This window comes from Centropristis striata, chromosome 7 (assembly GCF_030273125.1).
Source record: "Centropristis striata isolate RG_2023a ecotype Rhode Island chromosome 7, C.striata_1.0, whole genome shotgun sequence".
Lineage (NCBI taxonomy): Eukaryota > Metazoa > Chordata > Actinopteri > Perciformes > Serranidae > Centropristis > Centropristis striata.
The window spans coordinates 14,635,976-14,659,648 of NC_081523.1; the positions used below are offsets into that span (position 1 = coordinate 14,635,976).

General features: G+C 41.4%; 1 protein-coding gene across 3 annotated transcripts in view; it reads right to left on the reverse strand.

Annotated features, from left to right (window-relative positions):
* LOC131975111 (GDNF family receptor alpha-2-like) overlaps nt 1-23,673 on the reverse strand; it is a 55,824-nt gene that overhangs the window by 4,398 nt on the left and 27,753 nt on the right. For all 3 annotated transcript variants that reach the window (XR_009394698.1, XM_059337652.1, XM_059337651.1), the window contains 4 exons: nt 23,169-23,547; nt 9,587-9,699; nt 8,433-8,573; nt 4,101-4,243 (listed from right to left, as the gene is read on the reverse strand). Coding sequence is in view for 2 of the 3 variants with exons in the window: in XM_059337652.1 (XP_059193635.1) it covers nt 4,101-4,243; nt 8,433-8,573; nt 9,587-9,699; nt 23,169-23,547 (776 nt within the window). In the remaining variant the exon portion in view is untranslated. The remainder of the gene's footprint in view (nt 1-4,100; nt 4,244-8,432; nt 8,574-9,586; nt 9,700-23,168; nt 23,548-23,673) is intronic.

A 23,673-nucleotide genomic window follows, 5' to 3' on the forward strand; every position in this document is an offset into this window, starting at 1 on the left:
GAAAGTCAGAGTAAGAGTGAGACATTACATGGATCCATGGCAGACCCGCTTTGGCACAAACATTAAGTGTTTGATCCACCAAATGTTTTGATATGTGAAGTGTATTTCAAGCCCCTGCTTAGTATGCTCTCTGCTTCTTAAACAAGTTGGCAACAAAGGAAAGCTTCTTGTGAGGACTTTTTCTTTTTTCTTAAAGTCTTTTAGGTTGTGCCAGCAAGTCTCTAAACAGTTTTTAAAGCTATCATTACAGACTTTATTTACAAGAAAAACATGCTACGAAGCCAAACACACACACTACAGAAGCCAGCAGCAGCTGCGGATTTCTTTCAATATTTCATAAGGCATAAATTACAGTGAGCAGAGGCCGTACAAAACACTTGCAAGTCTCCTTGTGTGCAGTTTGACTGTGCACAATCAAAACACAACAGCGTTTATTCTTATGCACAAGAGAAAATAAACTTATGTACAGAGTGCGAACAGAGAAAAAGAAATGCAGTTTACCACAGTGTTCACACATTATGGCAGAGAGCAGTGGGAACACATCAGTCCAGATATTAAACTCCATGGCCTCCAGAGTTCCACTGTTATATCCACACTGCAATTGCCTTATTATGTGCTTTTCCATAAAATTGTTAGCATTTTGAATACTTTTTCAATTTTCTCGGATTCTTGTAACACAAAGCATAACCATTTGCCTCGAAGTTAAAGTAGTCTCGCTCAATTTGCAGAGGCACCATTTTCAGTCCAGCACAGCAATACAGAGGCACATCATAAGGAACATGAAACATTTCTCCTCCTCCTCCTTCTCGTCCTTCTCCTCCTCCTCCTCCTCCTCCACTACAACCATCCTCCCCACTCATCTACGCCAATTCACCTTAGCAGAGATTGCACTTTGGTCCATTTCCCTGTACACAGGAAAAAACATCTATTCTGATGTTATCTACCAGCACCTCATCTTACAACATAACAAGTCAACATATGAACAAGAAAATAAAAAATGAAACAAGAAAATTGTGTCGGATTATTTTAACACGACAAGCATATTTTTTCTTCCCTGTTAAGGGAAGAAAAGGAAGATGGGAGAGGGAGGGAGGGAGGGAGGGAAAGGAAGGGGTATCCAAAATAGCTGCAGTTATTAGAGTACCTGGGCTTGTGCAATCACGCTCTACAAAGAAATGGTTAAATGACAGTTGCCAAAAAGAGGGGGAAAAAAGCTATGGGTAGCTTGACAATGCACCAAACACATCCGCGACTAAAAGCCAATTAATTAGCAAGGGCAGTGATGTGTGGCAGCAGCCTGTTGACATGAGTCCAGATCTCTGGCTGCAGCCAATATCCACACATACACTCAGGCTTGTGAGAAGGTACACACACACATAAACACACGGCTAGATGCACAAACACATGCATACAAATGCATGCACCGTGACAGAATACAGACAATGTCAAAACACACACTCATTTACTGATGCTCTAACACATGCAGAGATAGAGAGGGTGAGAGAGAGAGAGAGAGAGAGAGAGAGAGAGACAGAGGATGGAAAACAGTCACAAGCATTTATTTAAACTGTTGATAAGAAGAGATCTGACTTGTCATTGAACAGGTTACCACACATGTAACGGCGATCGTTTTCATTATTGATCAGCACATTGTCAAATTTACAGTGCAGTAGGGCTGCATTTCCCAAGGCAGGTGATCGAGTAACCCTGAGGTACGTACTTTCTGTCCACAATCAATTTTAGTCAATTGAGCTAAAAAAAAAATCAACACATGACAGTCACAGTGTGGGAACACAGGCAGCCCCGGCTTCCCAGTGGCTATGGTGTTTGAGGAGGGGTTTACATAGACTGAAATCGGGTTATATTACATTAGAAACAATTCCTTTAAACAATTCCTCTTTCAAGAATCTGTTAAGGATATTAAAATTCAAATCAGGATTACAGAAAAACACACAAAATCCATCTAATCTGTGAGACAACGACCCTGGGAATATAGCAAAGATTGGGGGTTTAAAATTTCCCTTATTTAAACTCTCCAGAAACATGTTAGTATTTGTGGAAATATTGCGTTTCTCTTTATAAACAAAGCAGGGCTTGAGGGCTACCCCTCTGACTTACAATGCTCAAAGGACCAAGCTTCAACCCACATGTTTACTCACTGAGCATTGGATAAAGCCCACAACCACTGGCAGTGACATGTTGAATAATTATGTATCTAAATTAGCTGAAAATACTCTATACACTATAAGAGAGCAGTATGACTGACATGAACAGGCTTAGTCACGGACCCCGGATTCTCCAATGCTCACTCTGTTCTAACTGTGCTTCACATTATAGGTTATCCTTTGGTTTCATGGCCGTTCACCCATCCATCATAAACCTGATGCATTCAGTTACGCAGGCTATTTGTAAACATGTATGCATGCACATGTGTGGTGTGACAGTGCGGGCTCTGTGCTGGCCGCCGGGAGATTTACAGCCTTGGACGGTCAGTCTCCTGCCAAAAGGACTCATACCATAACAACACTCCCCCAATTTATCTGCCATGGAAGTTTGACAAGTTTTAATTGCCAGGCATAGTTGTTTGAGAACGCAGGGCCGCCCAAAATGTCCCTACCAGCTCCCTCTCTAATTATAAACTTCCTGCTTGAGTAATCACACGTCTTATTGTTTCCTAATTACCATTTTTACAATAAATTAAACACCACGCTGCAGTGAGACAGGCACAGAGCGGTGCATCAATACTGACGTACACACACACACACACACACACACACACACACACACACACACACAACCTTTGGAGAAATCCACCATCCATTCCCAGCCTACCACCATCTCTCTCTCAAACACCTTTCCCAAATATACACACAGTTATTGTTATCAGAGGTGCTTGTTCATTAATTCTCCTCTTTGCAACATTTTTAAGGTTTTAATTTGCTGTCTTCACAACAATGAGGGTTTGTGTGTAAAGGACAATGCTGCATGACTGGGGTGCAGCGTGACCATTTAATGGTTGTGAAAGCCCCTGGAATTACTCAAAATAGATGTCTTAATGGGAGTCATTCATTCAGCACGCAAATTTGCATTCATAAATAGTGCACGCTGCTTGGACTTTGTGTATATCTGTAATAGTCACTGAAAAATGACATTAACAGTAACATCAACAGCAGCAGGAGAAGGAGCAGTAGAAGGTTTTACAAAGTACAGTTTTATACTACAGTGTCGAATTCAGCCAAGCTTGGTAACGGGGTCTCCCGAAAAGGTGAAAACCATCATTAGTCTTACACCAGAAGGCTGCACGGCACATCTAAAATACATCTGTACAACTGAACAATATTTCATAGTGAAAACTAATCAGACTCAACAGCAAGATAAAAAAAAAGAAGAAAAATCTCTCCTTCGCCCAAAGTGCAGAGAAATACTCCTGTCCTGTTTGAGATAGACAGACAGAGAGGGGGAGTCTTTGGCGGACATTATGGTCCTGTCATTTTCACATTTTATTTGAAGAGAAAATGAAGTACAGTTCCATTAAAAGACAAACACACGTGCATTCCTGCAGCACAGCGAAGAGTGATGCTTTTCTGCTCCTGACGGTAAACCTGGTTATAGCTGAGTCGACTGCAGCCTTCAGAGTAGACGCCACTGAGCAGAGAACAGGCCCTGGGCCAGTATTTTAGAACCTCTAATCCAGATTAAAGCCCCTACCTCCCATTTATTTCACTATTTCATTGTGTGAGAGAAAAATATAATATTTCAACCAAATGTCATCATCTTGGGTGTAGCATAAACTGTCTTATCATAAAGCGTCTGTTCTGATGTGCCAATTGCTTTAACAGGCATAGAGATTGAATGTGATGTGAATGTGAAATGGTGCAGCTTTATTTTGCCTCTGTACAAAATCCTCCTTTCATGGAAGCAGAGTGGAGGAGTGTTTTTTGTGGTTCTTAGTCCGTTTTAACAAATTCATGCAAGGAAGTTGGAGGAAACCGCTGCAAATATATGGATATGTAAGCTGCAGCATAACACAAAGATTTTTATACGTAGGTTTTACATTTTTAATATCTAAAGCAATGTGATAATCAATGTGAACCTATTACCTTTGGGATGGTGACAAGGGGAGGTTCTGAGGTGCTCGTCGACCAATCCGACCCCGTCTTCGTCTTCACTGAGGGACCAGGGGTAGACACATTTTTGTTCTGCATGTTGTCTATCCCGTAACCGAAGGCCTGAATGGCATTTCCTGCAGGGACAGAGATATAAAGTCATTTGTTGTTCACTGCCGTCCCAGTAAGAAGCCAGCGAGCAGACAGACAGCTCTAAGTCAACTTCTTGGTCCCCTGCCCAATCTTTGGCAACCGAGGGAATGAGGAGGGAGGGCGGAGTGGGACTGAGGAAGGAAGGAGTAAAAAGAGTCAGGAGAGCCAGTCTTTCTGCTTTGTCAGTAAGCTGGAGAGTCAAACTAATCAAAAACAGCAATTGGAGATTTGTCCGCTAAATCTGTCACTGAGGGGGGGCGCTCAGGATTTGTCTTACAAAATACCAATATTTTGCTTTATGTTTAATATTATAAGCTCTGCCTTTGTTTTTAAATGCCTGACATGTTTATAGTATGCTGTCAATTTAGCTAGCAATTATCCTTTGAATCCTGTGGAGACACAATGGACACATTTATTAAATACAAACATCTTCGGTTCATGTCCTCGGCTCATTACAATGGCCCTTTTATGTTGCAACAGACGTTCTCAAATTGCAACATGCTGACCGAATAGTGGCGTAATGTCCGCACTTGAGATGATGAACCCCAATTTGTTTGCCGGCAGTTGTGCACTCAGAAATGGAATCTTTTAAAAGTAGCAAATCAATCAGCTCAAACAGAGGACAGCAGCCCGTGCATACGAGTATCCGCCTGCAGATGTACTGTATGCATGTGTGTAATTTTGTGTCTAAGTGCATGTGTGAGTCTCTGCAAAAATGTGATAAATCCCTGTTCAGTCAGCTTTTCAGCTAGATATGGTAAAATATGGGCTGAGTACCTTTTCACTGCTCATCCGTTTAAAACACGAGGCTTGTTTCTCTTTGTTCAGCCAGAGAGAAGGCAAGGCATGTAATTGCTTGGCAACCACCTCCATTATAAGGTCAGCATGCAGAGATGACTTTGAATAGATTCATGTGACTGATCAAATTCAAAACATTCCCAAACAAAGGAGAAATGGCATTTCCCCACCAACACACAGAGGACAAACAGGATAGTTGTGGAACATGCTTAATCGGACGGACATGAACATGGCCCTTAGTACTCCTGATGCATGGCCACATGGATTTGTCTGTCAACTCCTCTGTCCACCTACACAGTGTTGCACACAACACACATTCTGTACAGCAAAACACACACACACACACACACACACACACACACACACACCTGCACACTTAACACATACAAAAGCACCCTTCATGTTTCTCATTCTGTTCGCACTGGTGCTGGAAAATAAAAGCACAGAGAAGAACAGAGCTCACCAGTGAAGCCTAACAACTTTAATGCTAGCAGTGAAGAGCTAGTGAAGTACTGCTGAGACATGCGATGTTATGCATCTGTTTGTCAGGGTCGTCTACAGCTAGCTATTCTCGTACAGATGCTGTACGATGGGGGAATAAAGTCATAAATCAAAGTAGTTGGCTGGAGGGCCTCCACACAGGATGTTTTAGTGCACCCAAATGTTTCACTGAGTGATTAAGCTCATTGCCAATAGCAATTCATTTTTTTAATGACTCTGGATAAGTTTTCCTTTAACCCCTGGGCATAGCATGCATTGCCCTACCTGCAGGGACAGATGGAGTAAGAAGAAAGGGAGGAGAGTACAAAAGGCAGAGGGAGGAGGGGAATCAGAGTTCAGACTATGTTTGAACTATCAAAATATTCTCTCAGCTGGAATTTTTTATGTCGGCCTTCACACATATGTGACCAATGTTGAAACTATTTATCTTGTTGGGAGATTGTGGGGAAGCCAGTGTGGATAATGAATGATTTGTCTAACACGTGGTTTCAATTGCTCTGTGCTTTGGTTTGCCGATCAATGAAAACAAAGGGATTTACTCTCTAGAAATAGTGAAAAAGGAAAAAGATTGTGCAGTTGATGTGGGGCATGGGGAGCTGAAAGATAATTCATCAGATATATAAGTGTATATATGTATGTATAGTAGTGTACAGTGAGTGCGTTTTGTGTGTATTCTCCTCCCTGGTGTGTCGAAGTTTATCGCCTGTTCCCCTTGACTGCAGAGAGGAGATGCTGCATTTTGTGTTATTTTTCAAGACGCCTCCTCAGCTCCCAGCCTCATCCCTCATCCTGCACACTCAGCTAAAACGGTACCCCAGCAATCTATTGAAATGGTCTGAAAGCATTATCCACACAATGGAACATGTTAAAGGCAATGGTGTCTTGTAGCGCTGATGACACCGCTCGCTCCGCCATAGCAAGGAGGTAGCTCGCTGTATTTCACTTCTCTGGTGAAAAAGCATAAGGATGTTTGAGGTAACCACTCTGTCATGCTGCACCCTGCGTGTTATGCATTAGATGTATAGATGATATGTATTTTAGCTTGTGCTATTAATTCATTTGTGCTGGATCTATTCCTTTTCATGACATTTTTCTGCCGCAAGGGATAAGCCCTTTAACTCTCTCAGATTGAATATGAAAATGACATGCAAATGGTTTCTTTTGTATTAAAGTCCGGGCAGATCTTGCCCAAAGGGGGGATGAGAAGTGATAAGAAATGACTAGTTTCTGAGAAACTAAGAACATTTAATTCCAACTTAATCAGTGGGCAAAGGGGTATCCGTGGATAAGTTGTATCGAACTGTGAACCAGACAAATTTTTATTAGGACTTTCAAGAAGTTTCACCCATCCATCCGTAAATATCTTAATCCTAACAGTTTTATTTCCTCTTTTTTCTTTTTTCATTCCTCTTTTTTTCAAAATAACAGAAATAATGTCAGCAGAGAAAGAAAAATCTGTATTCTGTTATAACATGAAAAGTTTTGTTACAAGATATTTTCATGTTATCACGGCATTCAAATGTATCACGTTATAATGAGAAACTTTCCATGTCACAACAATATACTATTAATATTGCTATTATAATGTGATAACTCATTGTTATAATGTGAAACGTTTTTCACCATGACAACATAAATGGAATATTACTACAAGGGCAGTTTCATGTTATAACCTGATAATGTGTTATTACAACACTATATTATTTATTTATAAAAAGTTCCATACTATAAAGTGATAACTTATTGTTATAACAGAAAATGTTTCATGTTTTATCCACATACGTTTATTGTTAAAATGTGTAACATTTTACATTATAACAAGATAAATACTAATTCTAAAGTGATAACGTATTGTTATAACATACAGAGTTTAATGTTTTAACCACATAACTTATTGCTATGATGTGAAACGTTCCACATTATAAAATGATAACTTTTTGTTTTAAAATCTTTCATGTTATAAAGTGATAACTTATTGCCATGACGTAAAATGTTTTATGTTTTAACCACATAACTTATGGCTATAATGTGTAATGTTTCTAGTTATAACATGATAAAATATTTTTATGAGAAAGGTTTAATGGTAAAACAAGATTAATGGTATATTGCTATAACAAGAAACATTTCGTGTTATAATAAAATGTGTTGTTTTGTTTTTTTTAACCTTTATTTATTCAGGAGTTTCATTGAGAGCAATGCTCTCTTTTGCAGGTTCACACTGACCACATCCACACAGGTACACACTCAGACCTGGAAGCTGCTCAGTACAACCACAGTCTGATCTGCAGGACACTGAGCAGCTGTGGCCCCCACTGGAGCAACTGGAGTTCAGGGCCTCAGTCAAGGGCACCTCAGTGGTGGTAATGAGGGAAAGCAGCAAGATTTACCCAGACTCTTCCTGGCGTTTTGGGAATTGAACCTTCAACAACCTTGCAGTCACAAGCCCTTTAGTCCATATAACAAGATAAATAATAAATTATTCTAACAAGAAAGGTTTCTTGTTATATCTAATTCAGATTTAAATTAGCTTAATTTCCTGTTGACATTTCAATGCCTGGATGTCTGCAGAGTATCCAGATCCACCTTTTCATTACTTCCATATTCAATCCCCCCACCACCATCCACTCTTCAACAACATTACATCCGCAGTATCACTGAAGAGCTCTATGACATTGAAACGCAGAATCTACCATGAGACCATTAAAGTTGCATTAGATCGAAGTTCATGGCTCACTCTACTCTTACATGGCAGCAAGAGTAACTACCGCATCACACGCTTGTGCTCTTATCAATATTACATGACCGTTGGAGCCCTATCAGTTACAGAACCCATTTCAGATGCATGCAGAATATCAGTGTGAAGGGATGGCTCACTTAGGCATGTGTTATCGGTGAAGTACCGCAGGAAGTTCATGCAGTCCTCCTCCTGGTTTCCGCTGCCCTTACAGGTGCACCACGGGGAGATGGTCCAGTTGGAGAAGCTGTTGTCGACATAGTTGGGAGTCATCTCTGTCCCTGTTAGGCCATCCACAGGCAAACACAAACACAAGCACAAATTAGGACAAACAGTGATGGGTCACTAATGGACAATAATGGACTACATTCATTGCAAACAGTGTATAAAATGGATAACAAGATGTTAGTCATGGGAATGGGTTTGCACTGTTTGAATTTATGGAAAGGTGAAGCATTCTGTAATGCTTTATTTTAGATGTAAAGAGGCCATTATGTTATGAATATTCTGCAAAGTAGGTGCTTTAGGAAGTGTGCGCTGTTTGAAAATAGCACTACTGTACCAAAACATTTCACTTTTTCAAATGTCTCTGTGTCGATGCTTTCAGCTGGAGTCAGGGGCGTTAGATGCACTTTGTGTAGCATTTTCCAGAGAAATTCAGGCGGCGCCATGGCGTATTATCACTTCATACTGCACCAGCTATGACACATGGTGGAGAGGCAGCAGTGACTGATACTTAAATATGGACACTTCAGCAACCACTATCCAGAAACAAAAAAATGTTATTTCATGTAAATTTGCATTTCGAACTCTTTGTGAGCTCCGGAGATGGCGCCGAAACCAAGGTGGTGCTATCAAACGCTGGCTGGGATTGAAAAATGTGCATGTCCTAGTCTAGGCACATTGTTTGAGCAACACATCTATGAGCAAACAGATGGTCATCAAGTGTTTTAATTAAGTAAACGCTCTCTCTGTGCCTCTACTCCCTAATTACTTCTAGTACTGAACTGATGTCCAGTGTGCTGGGGGAGATATCAGACCAGGAGAGGGAGGGAAATGAAGAGTCTTGCTGCTCGACCTGTTCCTCATGATAAAAGTGAAGGTAGAGTAGATTTCTGTCACACAGTCTATAACTATCACTCTTTATCTCACCGCTTATCTGAAATTTGAGAAAAGTATTGTGGGATTTGGAGGTAAATGTGCATTTCACTCTCTCCCTTTTTTCTCTCTCTCAAACACACAAACACATTCTCGCTTCATCACAGTGTCACCCATGGTCCCCGGCTGTACTGACCGATGAGCCGTGCGTAGGAGGCCAGGCAGGCCTGGTGATTGTCTTGGTTGGGACAGGTACTTCCTGTCTGTGGAGGCACCCAGCAGTTCACCACGTAATCAGCCAGCCTCGACCTGCATGACAAATATGTAGCACAGCACAGACAGGAAAAAAAAGAGAGGCAGGGGCTCAGTCACAAGCACATGACGGTGAACACACACACACATACAAAGCACAGGAGCCTAATTTTTTGGCTCCATTTTTACTCCGGAGAGTCTGCCAATTGAGACCAGCATCCAACTGGGAAACTATATGCAACATCTGTTTTCGGGCCGCGGCAACAGGTGTCCTGAATATCAAACCAGGTCTCACTCACACCTCAGTACCAACAAGCTATCCTGCAGCATAAACCCAGTGATAGTGCATTTGTGTAAGGATGAGAAAGATATGATATGCCTCTTTTGGCCATTAATTCCACGCTTATCCTGGACATCTTGACTGTCTCCTGAACTCACTTTCCCCACAAACGGAGTGAACTGATAAAAATAGTATGTTTTGTTTCGGTGTGTGTTTGTGATAAGAGCTTAAAGTCTGTTGAGGCCCCCAGGGTGGCATTGCTAATCCACTTAAGTAGGTTTATTGGGAGTAGCGTGTGCAAAGTTACTCTGTCTGTACCGTTCACATCACAGCTGCCCACTAAGTGAATCACAATCCATTGCACATTTTCTCTCTCTCTCTGCTGTGACTCATTCTGACCTGTTCTGACCATCTTTTGCAGCCTTAAGTTCAAAGGTACTGTAAAGTTCCTCAGGCTGTCTTATCCTTAGTGACCACGCACACAGGCACTGAGACACACAGAAAAATAAGTAAGGGCAGTGGACTGTGTTCTCTGGCTGGTATCCAGTTAGTTGCTAATGTTTGGTTAGTTTCTGCCAGATAAACAACAGTTGACTTGACTCATTTATGATAGGCGCTCTGATAGCCTTCTCTTCTCCTCTCAGTCTGTCATACAGTCATTTGTTATGGTGTTTTTCAAAGGGTGCTGTCAGATTAATTATGAGACATTTTAATTACCATACAAAAATGAATCGCCATCCAGCTGCCAGACAGAGAGCCAGTAACGTTGATACTGCTTTTTGTTGACATTTTGATTAATACACTTATCAAAAGATTGATACCATTCTCACACCTGTATGATATGCAGCTGGATCCAGTTAGCTTTGCTTAGCTCAAAGTCTGTGAGTCTCTGAACTGTGTTGGACCTAATGCAGGAAGCAATATATGAACAGATTTTCTCTTATTTTTGTTCACGTTCAAGAGTTTTTATTTTTGTATTTATTGTAGATTACTATTATGTATTATTATGCAGGATTTTAGATTTTTTTCCCCCCTGTTACGTAACTACTGACACTCAGCAAGCTAAGCTAACTATCTCCTTGGAGTATTTTTTTTTATTCAATGGTCAGACATGAGAATTATATCAATTATCTCAACTGGCCGGTGGCAATAAAGCCAATACATATTTTCCAAGTGTCCTTTGAGACAGCACTTTTGTGAGCCACTATTTTTTATCCTGGTGCCAAAGTTTCTGGCAGAGGGTTTTTTGTTCACTTTGTCAAGGATTGTAACAGTCTTTTTTTCGTGAATTTTTCAATGTTATTCTGACACATTCTAACAACCTATCCACACCGGAGTCAGACATGTTTTAACCAGGTTCTTCATTCGTCTGACAGAGCAGGTACACTTTTCAGCTTTTAAGCAATGCAGCTGTCTATACGAGACACATAACAGCATCTCTTGTGCCCTTGGCTCATTTGTTGCTCATTCTTTTCCTGTGCAAAGTGTAGACAAGGTGTAAGACAAAATGTACCTTCATTTGTGTCACATGAACATTGTCCTCTTTGCTGATTTTACCCTATTAAGAAAACTTTTCACAAAGGAAAAAAATGTGTGAATTCTTTTCCCTGTGAGTAATTATCCCGGTGTCTCAAAATGGCTGTGATAAATATCATGTCATGGTAAAATCCTACAAACAACCCCATAAAAAACATATTTTCTCACAGAATAATGACAGTACTTGACATCATACTCTATGTGAATGATGCATTGTTGTGTGTATTTATTGAATTATACTGTCGTTAATGAGAAACTGATGGATGCATGTACAGTTTTCATGCACTGAGCAAGAGATTCAAATAAAAAACAACAACAAAGTGCTGATGGTGCACACCACTGCATGCCACAGTAGCCCAAACAAGTAGAATGTTAATGTCACAGAAATTTACATACTGCCGTGTCTTTAAATATGCATTGCGGCTGTATCACTTATTATACCTTCTACAGTGGCGCCACTTGATCACTTATTCATCATTTTGAGCTTTTTTTTTCTTAAGGTTCTAAAGTAATTGGATTAGATGAGATGCATTGTAATGATACCGAGCTTCTACCTGCATGTTTATCTGCACTGAATCTATTGCTTTCGGCAGGAGGGACATTGTCATTCAGGAAATCCAAGAGAGGGGGGTACATGTGGCCATAATAATAATAATCATCACAGAGAGAGTTCTTGTGTTGTTGCGGTATGTTAAAGAGTGATGTGCTTACAGTTTCACTGCATCTCATGTCTGCGATAAAGAGCGCAAGCAGATTTGGCTGAAGGGGAATGTGGGGTGATGAGGTTACAATCTCTCTGTCTGTCTGTGTGTCTCTCTCTCTCTCTGTATCTTTCACTACAGCAGAAGTGCAGCCAGTGTGGTGTGATGGGCTTGGGCCTCCAGCGGCAAACCCCACTCAGACTCACTTCATTACTCCAACTCCATCTCCATCCGCCCTCCTATCAAATCACCCGGAGAGCCTCTCGATGTGACATGCTGCTAACATCACATCTAAAGCCACGCTTCAGAAGACGGGACGTATGGCTGCTCTACCATGGCTGCAAAGACTGATACAGATACAGACACACACACGCAGACACACACTCAAATAGCACAGGACATAATGTTAATTCACACAAAAAAGAACACACACACACAAACCTATCTCTCTCCACACCTGCCCCCCTCACTCAAAGCCCTCTCTCATCCATTCCTGTGCTGAGTGAAAGAAGGCACTTGTACCCACAATCATGCCACAGATGATAAAAAAGATACAACAGACAGAGGGAGAGAGAACAACTCTATTGTGTCTCTACAAAGCAACCCCTAGAACTACATTTTCCATTTTTCTATTTCTTTTTTTTTTTTTTATCGGCAAAGGTTCTTTTACTTTTGCGCTAACAAAGAATGTGAACGTCAGATTTTTTTTGTAGGAAAGGCAAAGACCACGGAAGATTAAAGAAACTGAACAAGCACTGTTTCTTTTTAGATGCAGAGCTCTTTCAGACAATGATGGCTTAAAAACAGTAATTTAAAGTTTAGAGAGGTGTCCTGAGTGTTCAGACAATGGTGTTCCAACAACGGGATTCAGCAAATTTCATGGCTTCCACTGGCTTTCCATTATACCTCGGCAAAGCGCTGCTGAAATTACAGGCTGTCTAGCTCAACAGAGTTTTATGGTCATTTCAGCCACTCAGCCCCCAGGGAAGTGGCAGGGGAGCCCCCACAGAGGTAGACTTCTTTCAACCAACCTGACACTTTAAACACAGTGATTCGGCTGAGCGCTGAGTGCCTGTCCATCCAGCTTGGCAGTAATAGAAAACTAATGGCTTTTTATATGGATTCTTATTCCTATCACTTGATACCCGTGACAAACAATGTGACTCAAATCAGATGAGTGTCAGTCTTGGACACCATTTCCTCATGAAGGAGGATGGGCAGGAGGAAAACAGTTATCAGACTCCATAGTCCTCTAATAGCTTCCTTTCTACATTAAAAAACAACAGTCTGTTGAGAGACTTCCCCTCTGTGCTCTGTCTACAAATATGAGTTCTTCTGCGGATGATAATTTCTGTTAAATGTTACGGCTCTTCACTCTTATCACTTCTCTCAGTCTTCAGCCTAGAGAGGCTTTAGAAACCGTATCTCTCACTCGTCTACAGAAAGCATAACAATAACCATGACACAATAGCTGCCAACATAATAGCAGTTACATGAAGCAAATGAGAAAAACAAAAGATGTTTTTCTATGCTATGCTTCCCCCCCCTCCCCTGTGTTCTTCTATTGTTGTGTTCCTCCGACCTTATCTCTCCTCTCCTCTCCTCTCCTCTCCTCTCCTCTCCTCTCCTCTCCTCTCCTCTCGACTCCCATTAATTTTGTCACTGTCGTACACTCTGATTGTCATTGCAGCCTTAAGTGCCCACATGCAAACTCACGACGAGGGACATTTGACCCTGGTTCAATCAATAGGACTCAACAGCCTTGTGTGTCCTTCTGGCACTTATTGTCAAATGCCAATGCAAACACTGCATATTGACAGAGCTGAGATTTGACTAAAACTCTGTTTCTCTGACACTCATTGTGCAGCAGAGTTCATTATATCATAACAATTATTATAAAAAGCTCAACAGCACAGCACTGACCTTGTAAGTGGACTAGTAGGAATATATATTTGATTAATAAGAACATGTCATTTATTATATTTCTTTCCACTAAAAAATAGTCGGATGATTTCGGCTATAGTGGCATTCTGCTCCGGCTTTCCCACTTAAATTTCCACCGGTGACCCAGAGACGGTCTCTTTGTAGCTCTGGTCAGAGTTGATTGTTCATTTTACCCACAGCTATTTTCTCTTGAATGTGCCTGGACAGAGGCCGGCCTTTTTGGCAGCACTGTACTCATTGGGATTCCCGGTCAATACTCTAAAAGGGCAATGTGGACAGATGGCATTCAGTCAAAACACAAGGCAGTTTAGCTTAGCTGTCACATGACACAACCTTTCGCCCCCTTACTCAGCAGAGAATTGAAACCAACAAAAACTGTCTGGTGACACAGCCTCCCATGCATTCTTAAGCAGAAGCTCCAGTTTAAAAAAGCAACAAGCAAGTATCTCAACTGACATTTTCTATTGGATTAACCCACTTTTTGTTTTATTTTGAAATACTTACTTATGCATGATTGCAATGTTCCTTGTTTGGTGACCAGAAAACTGGCCTGCAAGTCAGTGTTTGTTTAACTTTCTCACTTTCTCTCTCGCTTTCGGTCCACGCCACCCGCTGCAAATGTCTTACAACCCCCTACTGAATGTTATGTCATTGGGTTGAATGCTAAATCAAGCGTGCCACACACAAAACCCAACACTGTCTGTTTGGTAAGGGCTGAGTAGATTATTCAAGGTTATCTGAACTCCCTAAATACTCTCTGAACAAGGCAAACAGCCGTCCCCCCCAGACAAAGTGTACATGTCAAACAAATGGATGAACTGTCCCTGAAAAAATGACAGAGTTAGCAGTACGTGGCAGTAATTAAATAGCTGTTATAAACCATTTTGTGGGGAAAGTTTGAAGACAGCTACATGCTGCAGCTATCAGTTAGACTTAAGTACAAAGAGAAGTTCAGAGTAAGAATGATGAAGAGTGAAAGAGCAGGCCCTAATTGACAGATTCAAAACCACACATCGACCATCCTGTAGATAAGGCCGAAGTCCTATTGATGATGTTTGCATTAATAATAGATACGGAACAATTGGCGGAAGAGATTGTAAAGGAAAGCATGAGGCCTAGTCAGTAATGACTGCAGTTTTCCGCTATACCATGTTTCCTTAGAGATTACGGTTAGGAAAGTAAATGGGCATATACTAATCCATGTATTGGAATTAAATGCACAACTCTTTCTTTCCAGCACTTTCCCCATCCCTTTCACGAATTGTCTTCCCCTCTTTCTCTCTCCCTCTCTCTCACTTTCTCTTTCTCCGACCCTGTTGCCGCTCTCATGTGCAGCCAGCAAGCTGAGCACGTCTCCACTGAAGCTAAGGCCTGATTAAAGCCGCACACTGCAGCAAACTGTACTATGTATGAGGAAAAGGTCACCAATTGACACATGCTTTGCTTGCAAAACCAGAGCTTTCAGTAAAGACACTTAATTTTGATAACTTGAATTGTAACAAGGGAGACAGAAACAAGGTATTATCTTTAATACAGACTTGTTAAGTGGACCTCTTATGCTTTTCCTTTTTTTCTGCCATATATATATAATGTTACAATGTTGGATGTCCATATCAAATATGGTCAGAGTATTAAATAATGCAGCAAATGTAATCCCTGTGAGGGGATGGGTTTCTATGCACTCATCTGCTCCAGGCACTTTATATTAGTTTGCATTATATACATGTAAAACACTGATTTTAAATGTAATATTAGACTTGTATTCAACGCTTACACTGGCATTTATCATGTTCTGACCTTCTAATTATTACCTGACAAAATATAAGGAACATTTTCACCCCAATTTTGGTTTAGCATTCCTGTTGGAACATTCTTTTATTGGTGATTTTTCACAGAGGAAAAGTGCCGCTATACTCTGTTATAGTTACAGTATGTCCCAACTGTTATTACGGACAGCACAGAGACACTGTAGACCTGAACATGCTGACCAGTCAGAGCAAACTGGGTTTTTTTTTTAAAAGGGAGGGATTAAAGAATCAAGAAACTTCAACAGAGCGGCTCAGACAGATGGTGAATAGAAGTGCAGCAGCCATAGGTATGTATGAGAAAAAAGTGTTTTTTTAACATAAATCGTGTAAACATGTTCTATGAACTTGAAAATGAGCATAATAGGTCCACTCTAAGGTCAATAAGAGAAACATGTTGTATGTGTGTATACGTGTGTGTACATTTCTAAAAAGTGAAAGGTCAGTCCTTTCTTCTTCAAAGGGTGTTTGAGACCCCCCTTTCAGCTGCCATATCATATTTACGCCTCTGTGACGTTTCACATTGTATCTGAACGTGATCTCGGCTCTGAACCATCTTCGAAAGGTAGCAGAGGCGTTGAACTGCCAAGACTGTCTGAGGTGGGATCAATGTGAATCGGCGGAGCTGGCAAGAAGGAAAATATGTGACGTGCGTTATTTGTACGACCAACACATGGGTAATAAGAAAGGAAGCGGACCGTATCATCAGAATCATGCCTTTCACTTGAGTCCAACAGTAATCGAATCATGTTAAGCAAAATGCAAAGCAACTTTGCATGAGTATGTAGAATCTCTACAGCGAGACACGGCACAATGTGCATTTCTCCTGCCATTTTGTTTTGAATGCACTTTCCGCTGTCGTCGCTTATTGTACACATACTGCTGCTGCTCTGTTACACAGCACTACCATCTCCTCCCATTTTGTTCTGCAAAGCCAGATTGCAATGTGAATTCACAGACTGAGGACGGCAATATTACACTGTTGCAGAATCAATATGAATGTGAAATTACGGCAGAGCTCGTTGCTGCATCTTTGCGGCAATTTTGCTGAAACGCAGTATGAAAGGGCTAGAGTTTAGACTTGGTTTTACATCAAAGAATAAGATTCAGATTTAAATCTGCTCTAATCAATCAATGCCTATGTATAAAGCAGGCATGACCAAACTATTGGACCCTGTGTGGCTGCAGGTTTATATTCCAACCAAGCAGGAGCACAGCAGGCTTCACTCACTTAGTCAACTGATCTCAACCCAACTGTTGATTAGTTGAATCAGGTGTGCTCTTGATTGTTTGGAACGCAAATCTGCAGCCACACGGCCCTTTGTGAAATAGTCTGCCTGGTGCAAAGGCTTGTTTACATACTAGCAGGGGAACCAAGCCCCATTTTTCAGTCAGCTCATCTCACGTGTCTGTCTGAACGGAAACGCTTCTATTTGAATCAATACAGCTGTCTACACCAGGCATCACCAAATGACCATTGTCCAGTTTCTAATACATTAATAAGAAGAAATAACTATCATCAGGGAGCTTTTTTTTCTCTTTCTGACAGTCTCGGCTATAGATCTTGAAAGCAGCTAATCTAGTTAAAACAGCACAGTGTTGCTAAATGGAGCCAATCAAATTGATTGTTTACTGTGTGTAGACAGTTTGAGATTGAGCATCAGAGAAATATGAAAGAGACAAGAGCATAGGGCAGGAAGTACCTGACCGCATTACTTTTTGGCTACAGACTGTCTGAGAATGTATTTCCTGGTCTAAGCAGATTAGCACCACACACACCTTGACCATGTTTGGGTCGACTTGCAGATGTGAGTCAGCTTTCTCTGCTCCGAACATTAGTAAAACCACGTACAGTTCCGGCGAATATATATGAATCCTCTATTCCCCCAACTTAAAAAATTTGTCATTGAGATTAGAATATTTTTTTCCACAGTGACCTGGTCAAGAGGACTGCAACTGGGTGAGCACATTATCCAGTTAAAATGCAATAAAAACAACATTTGTAAAGCATAAAAGGTACCATTTGAAAACAATTTCAGTTAAAAAAAAAAAAAGAAAAGAAAAAAGTTTAATAGCAATCCCACTGACCAGGAGTGCTATTAGTATGGCACTTACTCTATTCATACTAATGGCAGGGCATTCAACGGCCAAGTTCAATTCACTAGGAAAGGAGGTAGAAAGAAATTATTAAAATAAAGAGAAAAAAATTGCCCACTCAATGCTCTGTTTGCACTTTTTCTAAAAGAAGCACTGTTCATTTTTTTTTCTCTCTTCTGTCTAAAAGGTTGGCATTATGATGTTTGGACCTTTGGTGGGAGAACATGTTAGTAAATTGAACTTTTTGAATTTTAATTAAATATGCCTGTTGTGCCTGTACCTATCCAGCTAATTTTCTTCCTTCAACATGCAGGATGGGTAATGGTAAAATGGGCTCTGCTGCACAAAATGAAAAAAAAATGAAAAAATAATGAACCCAAGTTCAAGGTAGGGATTTATGCATGTCGTTGTGTTATTTAAATCTTTGTTCACACGTACAGATTTTAGCAGGCTGTTGTTGAATCTAGAGCTTCGGGCATATTTGGTGCTCAGCATGTAATTTACATACTTAGCTCTGATTATGCATCTATATCTTGATTCATTGCCTGGCAAATCTGTTTCCACGCGGTCAAATCTTGGTTGCTCATTAAAGTTACAGTGCATCATCGTAGTGACCGTGTGTGCGAATGCGAGGTCAGAGAAGGGTGAGTGGCCAGGGAATTACACTGAGGGTCCGTACAAGTACAAAAGCACTAAAGTGTCTATGTGTGTGTGCGTGAGGGAATGTGAGAAAGAAAAAGTGAGAGAAACTGACTATAAAAGTGCAACAACAATCTTGCTTTCTTCCAGCTTTGTCTCAGAAGCTACAGAGTAATGCCATCTGGGCCAGTCAGTCTCCCTGCACTGTTCCCCCTCGGTGGGGGCTTGAGTTGTCAGATACAACAGAGCAGACTGTTGATTTAGGCCAGTGTGTGTGTGTGTGTGTGTATGTGTGTGTGTGTCTTTGTGTGTGTGTGTGTATGTGTGTGTGTGTGTGTGTGTGTGTGTGTCTTTGTGTGAGTGTGTGCAAAAGAGTTTTCTGTAAGAAAAGGCGGCCTGCAGAGCATCTCCCAAACTGGGTCAGGTTACCTGTACAGTGATCGATTGTCTCTCAGCTCCCCACTTTGATAACCAGTGACCAAAGAACTCAATCAGAGAGCACCCAGTGAGCCTGGAGACCAGGGGATATTAATCAAAGATAGAAGTGTTGCATTGATCCCCGGACAATCAATACAGTACACATATACAACTCAATGCTCTTTGGGTTAGACTTCATTGGTTTGGTGTTGCAGGGAAATGGATAGGGAGTTTATCTGCTTGCATACATGCATGCACATAGACATGCTCACCCTACCCAAACCAGCGCATCCAAATATAGCCCTATTGTCACTCTGTGGACTCAGCAGTCCCACGTGAATAGATGTTGGATCCATTGGAAGGATGGTGAGAACACAGAGTGGAGAAGCTGAGAGGAGAGGAAGTGAGGGAAACAGAACAGTAGCAAACACAGGCTTGTTGTCTCTGTTTTTTTTTCTCTGTTTGTGCAGGATTATGAGGGAAATAACGCAATAACTGCAGCAGAAGTACAACCAGGTGTAAGAAATAAGAGCTGCTCCATTTAATGCTTGTTCTCCGTCCATCTACAGTCCCTAGATCTCCAGAGTATGTCAACAATTGCCTCTACAGAGACTGAGAGAGAATGAAATCTTCCAGTGCAATATGCCACCTAAGCCCAAGCCAAAATTATATATTTGAAATCCTTTCAAATATTTATTTTTTGTTTGATTGAGCTCTGGGCTCCACCTGGAACAATCTGAACAGTCTCCAAAGGTGAAATCACAGCCAATCTGGCATCCAACATGCTCAAGGTAAAACTGAAAAAAAAGAAAGAAAGTATTTCAAGGCATTTTTCCTGGTGTAAAGCAAGAAACTGCTGGCTTTTTCAACGTTGAAAATAAATAATGAAATAGGTGAGTGTACATTTTTAAATCCTTTTTGACTTGAGTGTGTTTCGAGCCGTGACCCTTTCTTCATCAGAGTGTGTTGCGGGGAACTAAGCTCGTCTTTGAGATGGCCTGCAGAGTCTGCTGCAGAAATCCGGAGCTGTGTGACCAAACCACTGACCTCCAACCCGCTGCAGTAGCTTTACGGCCCGGATCGATTCTGCAACCCTCCCTCTCTCTCTGTTTCTCCTCCTCCTCTCTCTCTGTCTCATTATCTCTCCTTCCCTCTCTTCCTACTCCAATTCCCTCCTCCTCTCTCTCGATCAGTCCCTTGTGTTAAAATGAAATAGGCTTGGGCTAGCTGTGTATCCCCCGTTTGGAGTCAGGCAGCCGTCCCCGGGGGAGACAGGCCTGTCGTTGAATGATCTTCCCCTGCTTTTATCAACACATCTCTGAGAGGGGGGAAACGGAGACAAGGAAAGTTTCCTCTGGTGTTGGGACTTCTGTGCTTAAAAAGTTTTGGAAGGGCTCTTTCTAGGGCTGTTCCATTGGATTTATCACCAAGGTCGCATCAAACAAACTCTAATCTCTGGACTTTGTTTCTATTAGCATGACAAACAACATCTAAATTAAACTTGCTTGTACAATGTAGTGATGGGGTAGAACAAATTAGGAAAATAACATTTTGGTTCATGCAGTATCTTCATAAATTCTCAGATCAATTCAAATAAAACATGTGTCCAAGGTCTTCCAGGACACATAACTGTCCTGCGATGATGTCTGACATCATGTAGCAGATAGAGGACATCGAGACAGACAGAGGACATGTTAAGAATATCTCACAGCATGGTGGTCATTGTGGACAGCTCCAGGCAGGATAAAATCACCAATCAGAGAGCATTGTCTGCCCAGCATTGACCAATGACATCTCACTTTAATTGAATCGTTGTGACATACTCTTGCATGGCAGCACTTATTCACTGCAGGAGAATACGCCAACAAAACGGCACATTATTAGAGTCACGTTCAAAGTGGCTGTGTGTGAGTGTGTGGTTTTGTGTGTGACTGCTGAGTGTTCGCTGGTCTGTTGGTGCAGGGGCCAGCGTGTGTCCGTACTGTATGAGTGTGTGCGCGCGCTCATTGAGCTGTTGACCTCAGCGGGGCATTACGCAGCCACAGATAATGAGCTTTAACGTTCTATTTCATCTTTCTCAATAAGAAGGTGCACAGCAGACACCTGAGGGCCTAAAGGTCAAAGAAAGCAACTCAGCCTGAAAACAGATTACACATTGCAGGCAAGCAGGTAATTATCAAGACAATCATAAATCGGAGAGGAGGCGATAGAGTTTCCCTACTTTAGCAGTGTGGTGGTTGGATTTAGTGTTGGTAGAGAGGAATTGGGTTTTTGCCATTAACGCTGAGCCTCGAAGGCTGCTAACCTTCTATAAAAACAGGACAAATGTGAGGCAGCATAGATGTACTTCTTACAAGGAATTGTTGTGCATGGGTAGCAAGACTAATTTAAATTTCATCTGACTGCAAATCATTCTTACTTCTAACAGAAATAATTCTGGCTAGTTATCCAAAAGAGACCAAAACAACAGGGAATACAGAAGTGGTACGAAATGTTCTCTCACATAGATTAGTGCTTTATATGACGATTATTCCTAATGTGCAACATACTGTGCATTTTAGTGAACTAGATTTACCATCTCACGGTTCATTGCCTCTGGTAGGCTGGAAAAGTTACACTTTACGTCCATCTCTGTCGAGACTCTTATGTAGCAAGACAGAAGACAATGCTTCAGATATGGACTTTGCTGCAAAAAAACAGACTACAAATTCTTTTAAAAAATGGATGCTTCACACACATCTTAAACCCATCAGCACAGAAGATGTCACCAATTCAGTATCCAACCAAATTTGATATCTGGTCATAATCTGGATAGTTCTGGAGCTGAAAATTTTTTGTCTTTGCACAACATTATGACCTTTTGGTTATAAAATGTCACCACTTCATCATTTTGACACAGACGGAAAACAGACATCAAAATAAGTTGATAAATTGTTTGCATTCATTGCAAGTCATTTTCTGCACCGTATTGGTTGTTGTGTCTGTCCCCAAAAACCTGACCAAATTTATTCCAGATCTGTCACACTGAATCAAGCACTGACAATAAATGAAAGTACTTTTCTGACAAAGTGTCTGGTGTCTAATTTTCAGGCAGTTACAGCAACTAACGAACCAGTGAAGGTGCTAACATCCCCCATGTCTACTAAGGTTGGACAGCCACTTTGAGTATTAAACCCACAAACTGTGTCAAGACCTGCCACTGATTGTCGCTGAATTTTATCAGCTGCTTAATCATCCGTCACACTGGGACATGAAAAAGTAGCCAAAAGTTTCCCTCCCCGACAATACACACATCATGACTGTTATTTTTAGTAGCGCGCTTTAAAGGGTCTAACACTTGGTCGAACTCCATTAGGCTCACAAATGAGCTTTTAAATGCTTAGAATTATTCAAATGTCCCACATTTTTTACGCTATTAAACTAATGAACGCAGAGCATATCTCCTTCACCAGGCAGGATGTGTAGCCTATTGATGGCCAGACACAGCACATGGTTCTGGAGGGTTAAAAAGATCTTGACAGCTGATCTGGCTGATAGTACAGCCGCTGTGTTTTACCTGCTCTCAGCAGCACTAACACAAGGAAACATGTCACGGCTGGGTAGGTGTGAATTGAATCCGGCCGCTTGAATCCAATAGAGGCCCCATGCAGCCAACGTGATCCACTAATGTTTTGTTCAGCTTAATTGAGCGTTGTCCCTTCAACTTAGCCTCACATCTTCATCCTGCGTCTAATAGAATCAGCTTCCCTGAAAGTCTAATTACTTCACTGGCAAAGTTACAGCGGAGAAATATACAACTTTAGGATGCCACGGGAGGGGGGGAAATTGCTGTCAAACAGGAACTCTCTCTAACGCATGGATTCAATTTCTTTTTTCTCATTTTCCATGAATATAAAAAGATGCAAATTAATCTTTAGATGTGTTTGGCTGTGGCTTGTCTCATACGCACAGCACAAAAATCTGTCCATCATACCAACTGAACAAAAAGCACTAACTAAAAGACAGACAGTCTGTCCTGCAACACATCACACTAACAAACTAACAAACATTCAGTACAGGACACTTTGCCCTTTTCCTCTTAAAACCTCTCACTTCCCTTTCCATTACCTGCAGAGAGAATCCTGGCGGCAGACCCTCCGTAGCTCCAGACAGTTGGGTTTCTCCTTATCTTTATATGAGCAATCTGGTACAATTGTCTGCCTGCGTCGTTCAGCGCAGCCCTCACTCTGGCAGGGGCAGAAGAGCAGCCTGTGGCTGAACTCAGGGGACACACGGTCCAGGAACAACCTCAGCGCTTTGTGGCAGCGCTTCTTACTGCAGGTTTCACCCCTGTTGGGGTCCTCCTTGCTGCAGGTAGAGATGTAGGTGGAGCGTTGCCTTTTGCAGCCATTGTTGAGGTTGCAGGCCTTGGCCGCATCAAGACAGGGGTTGCAGTTTCTTTCAGGGTCGAGACATTGGAAACCTTTTGGGGCCACCGTAAGCATCCCTGAGAGTGAAAACAGAGAAGAGAGAAAGTTCAGTGACTTTAATGAAGCTAAAGTGTGAAAAAAGACATATCAGACATGCTTTTCCAAACAGAGATAAAAAGTTAGAATTCATATTGCTATTTTGT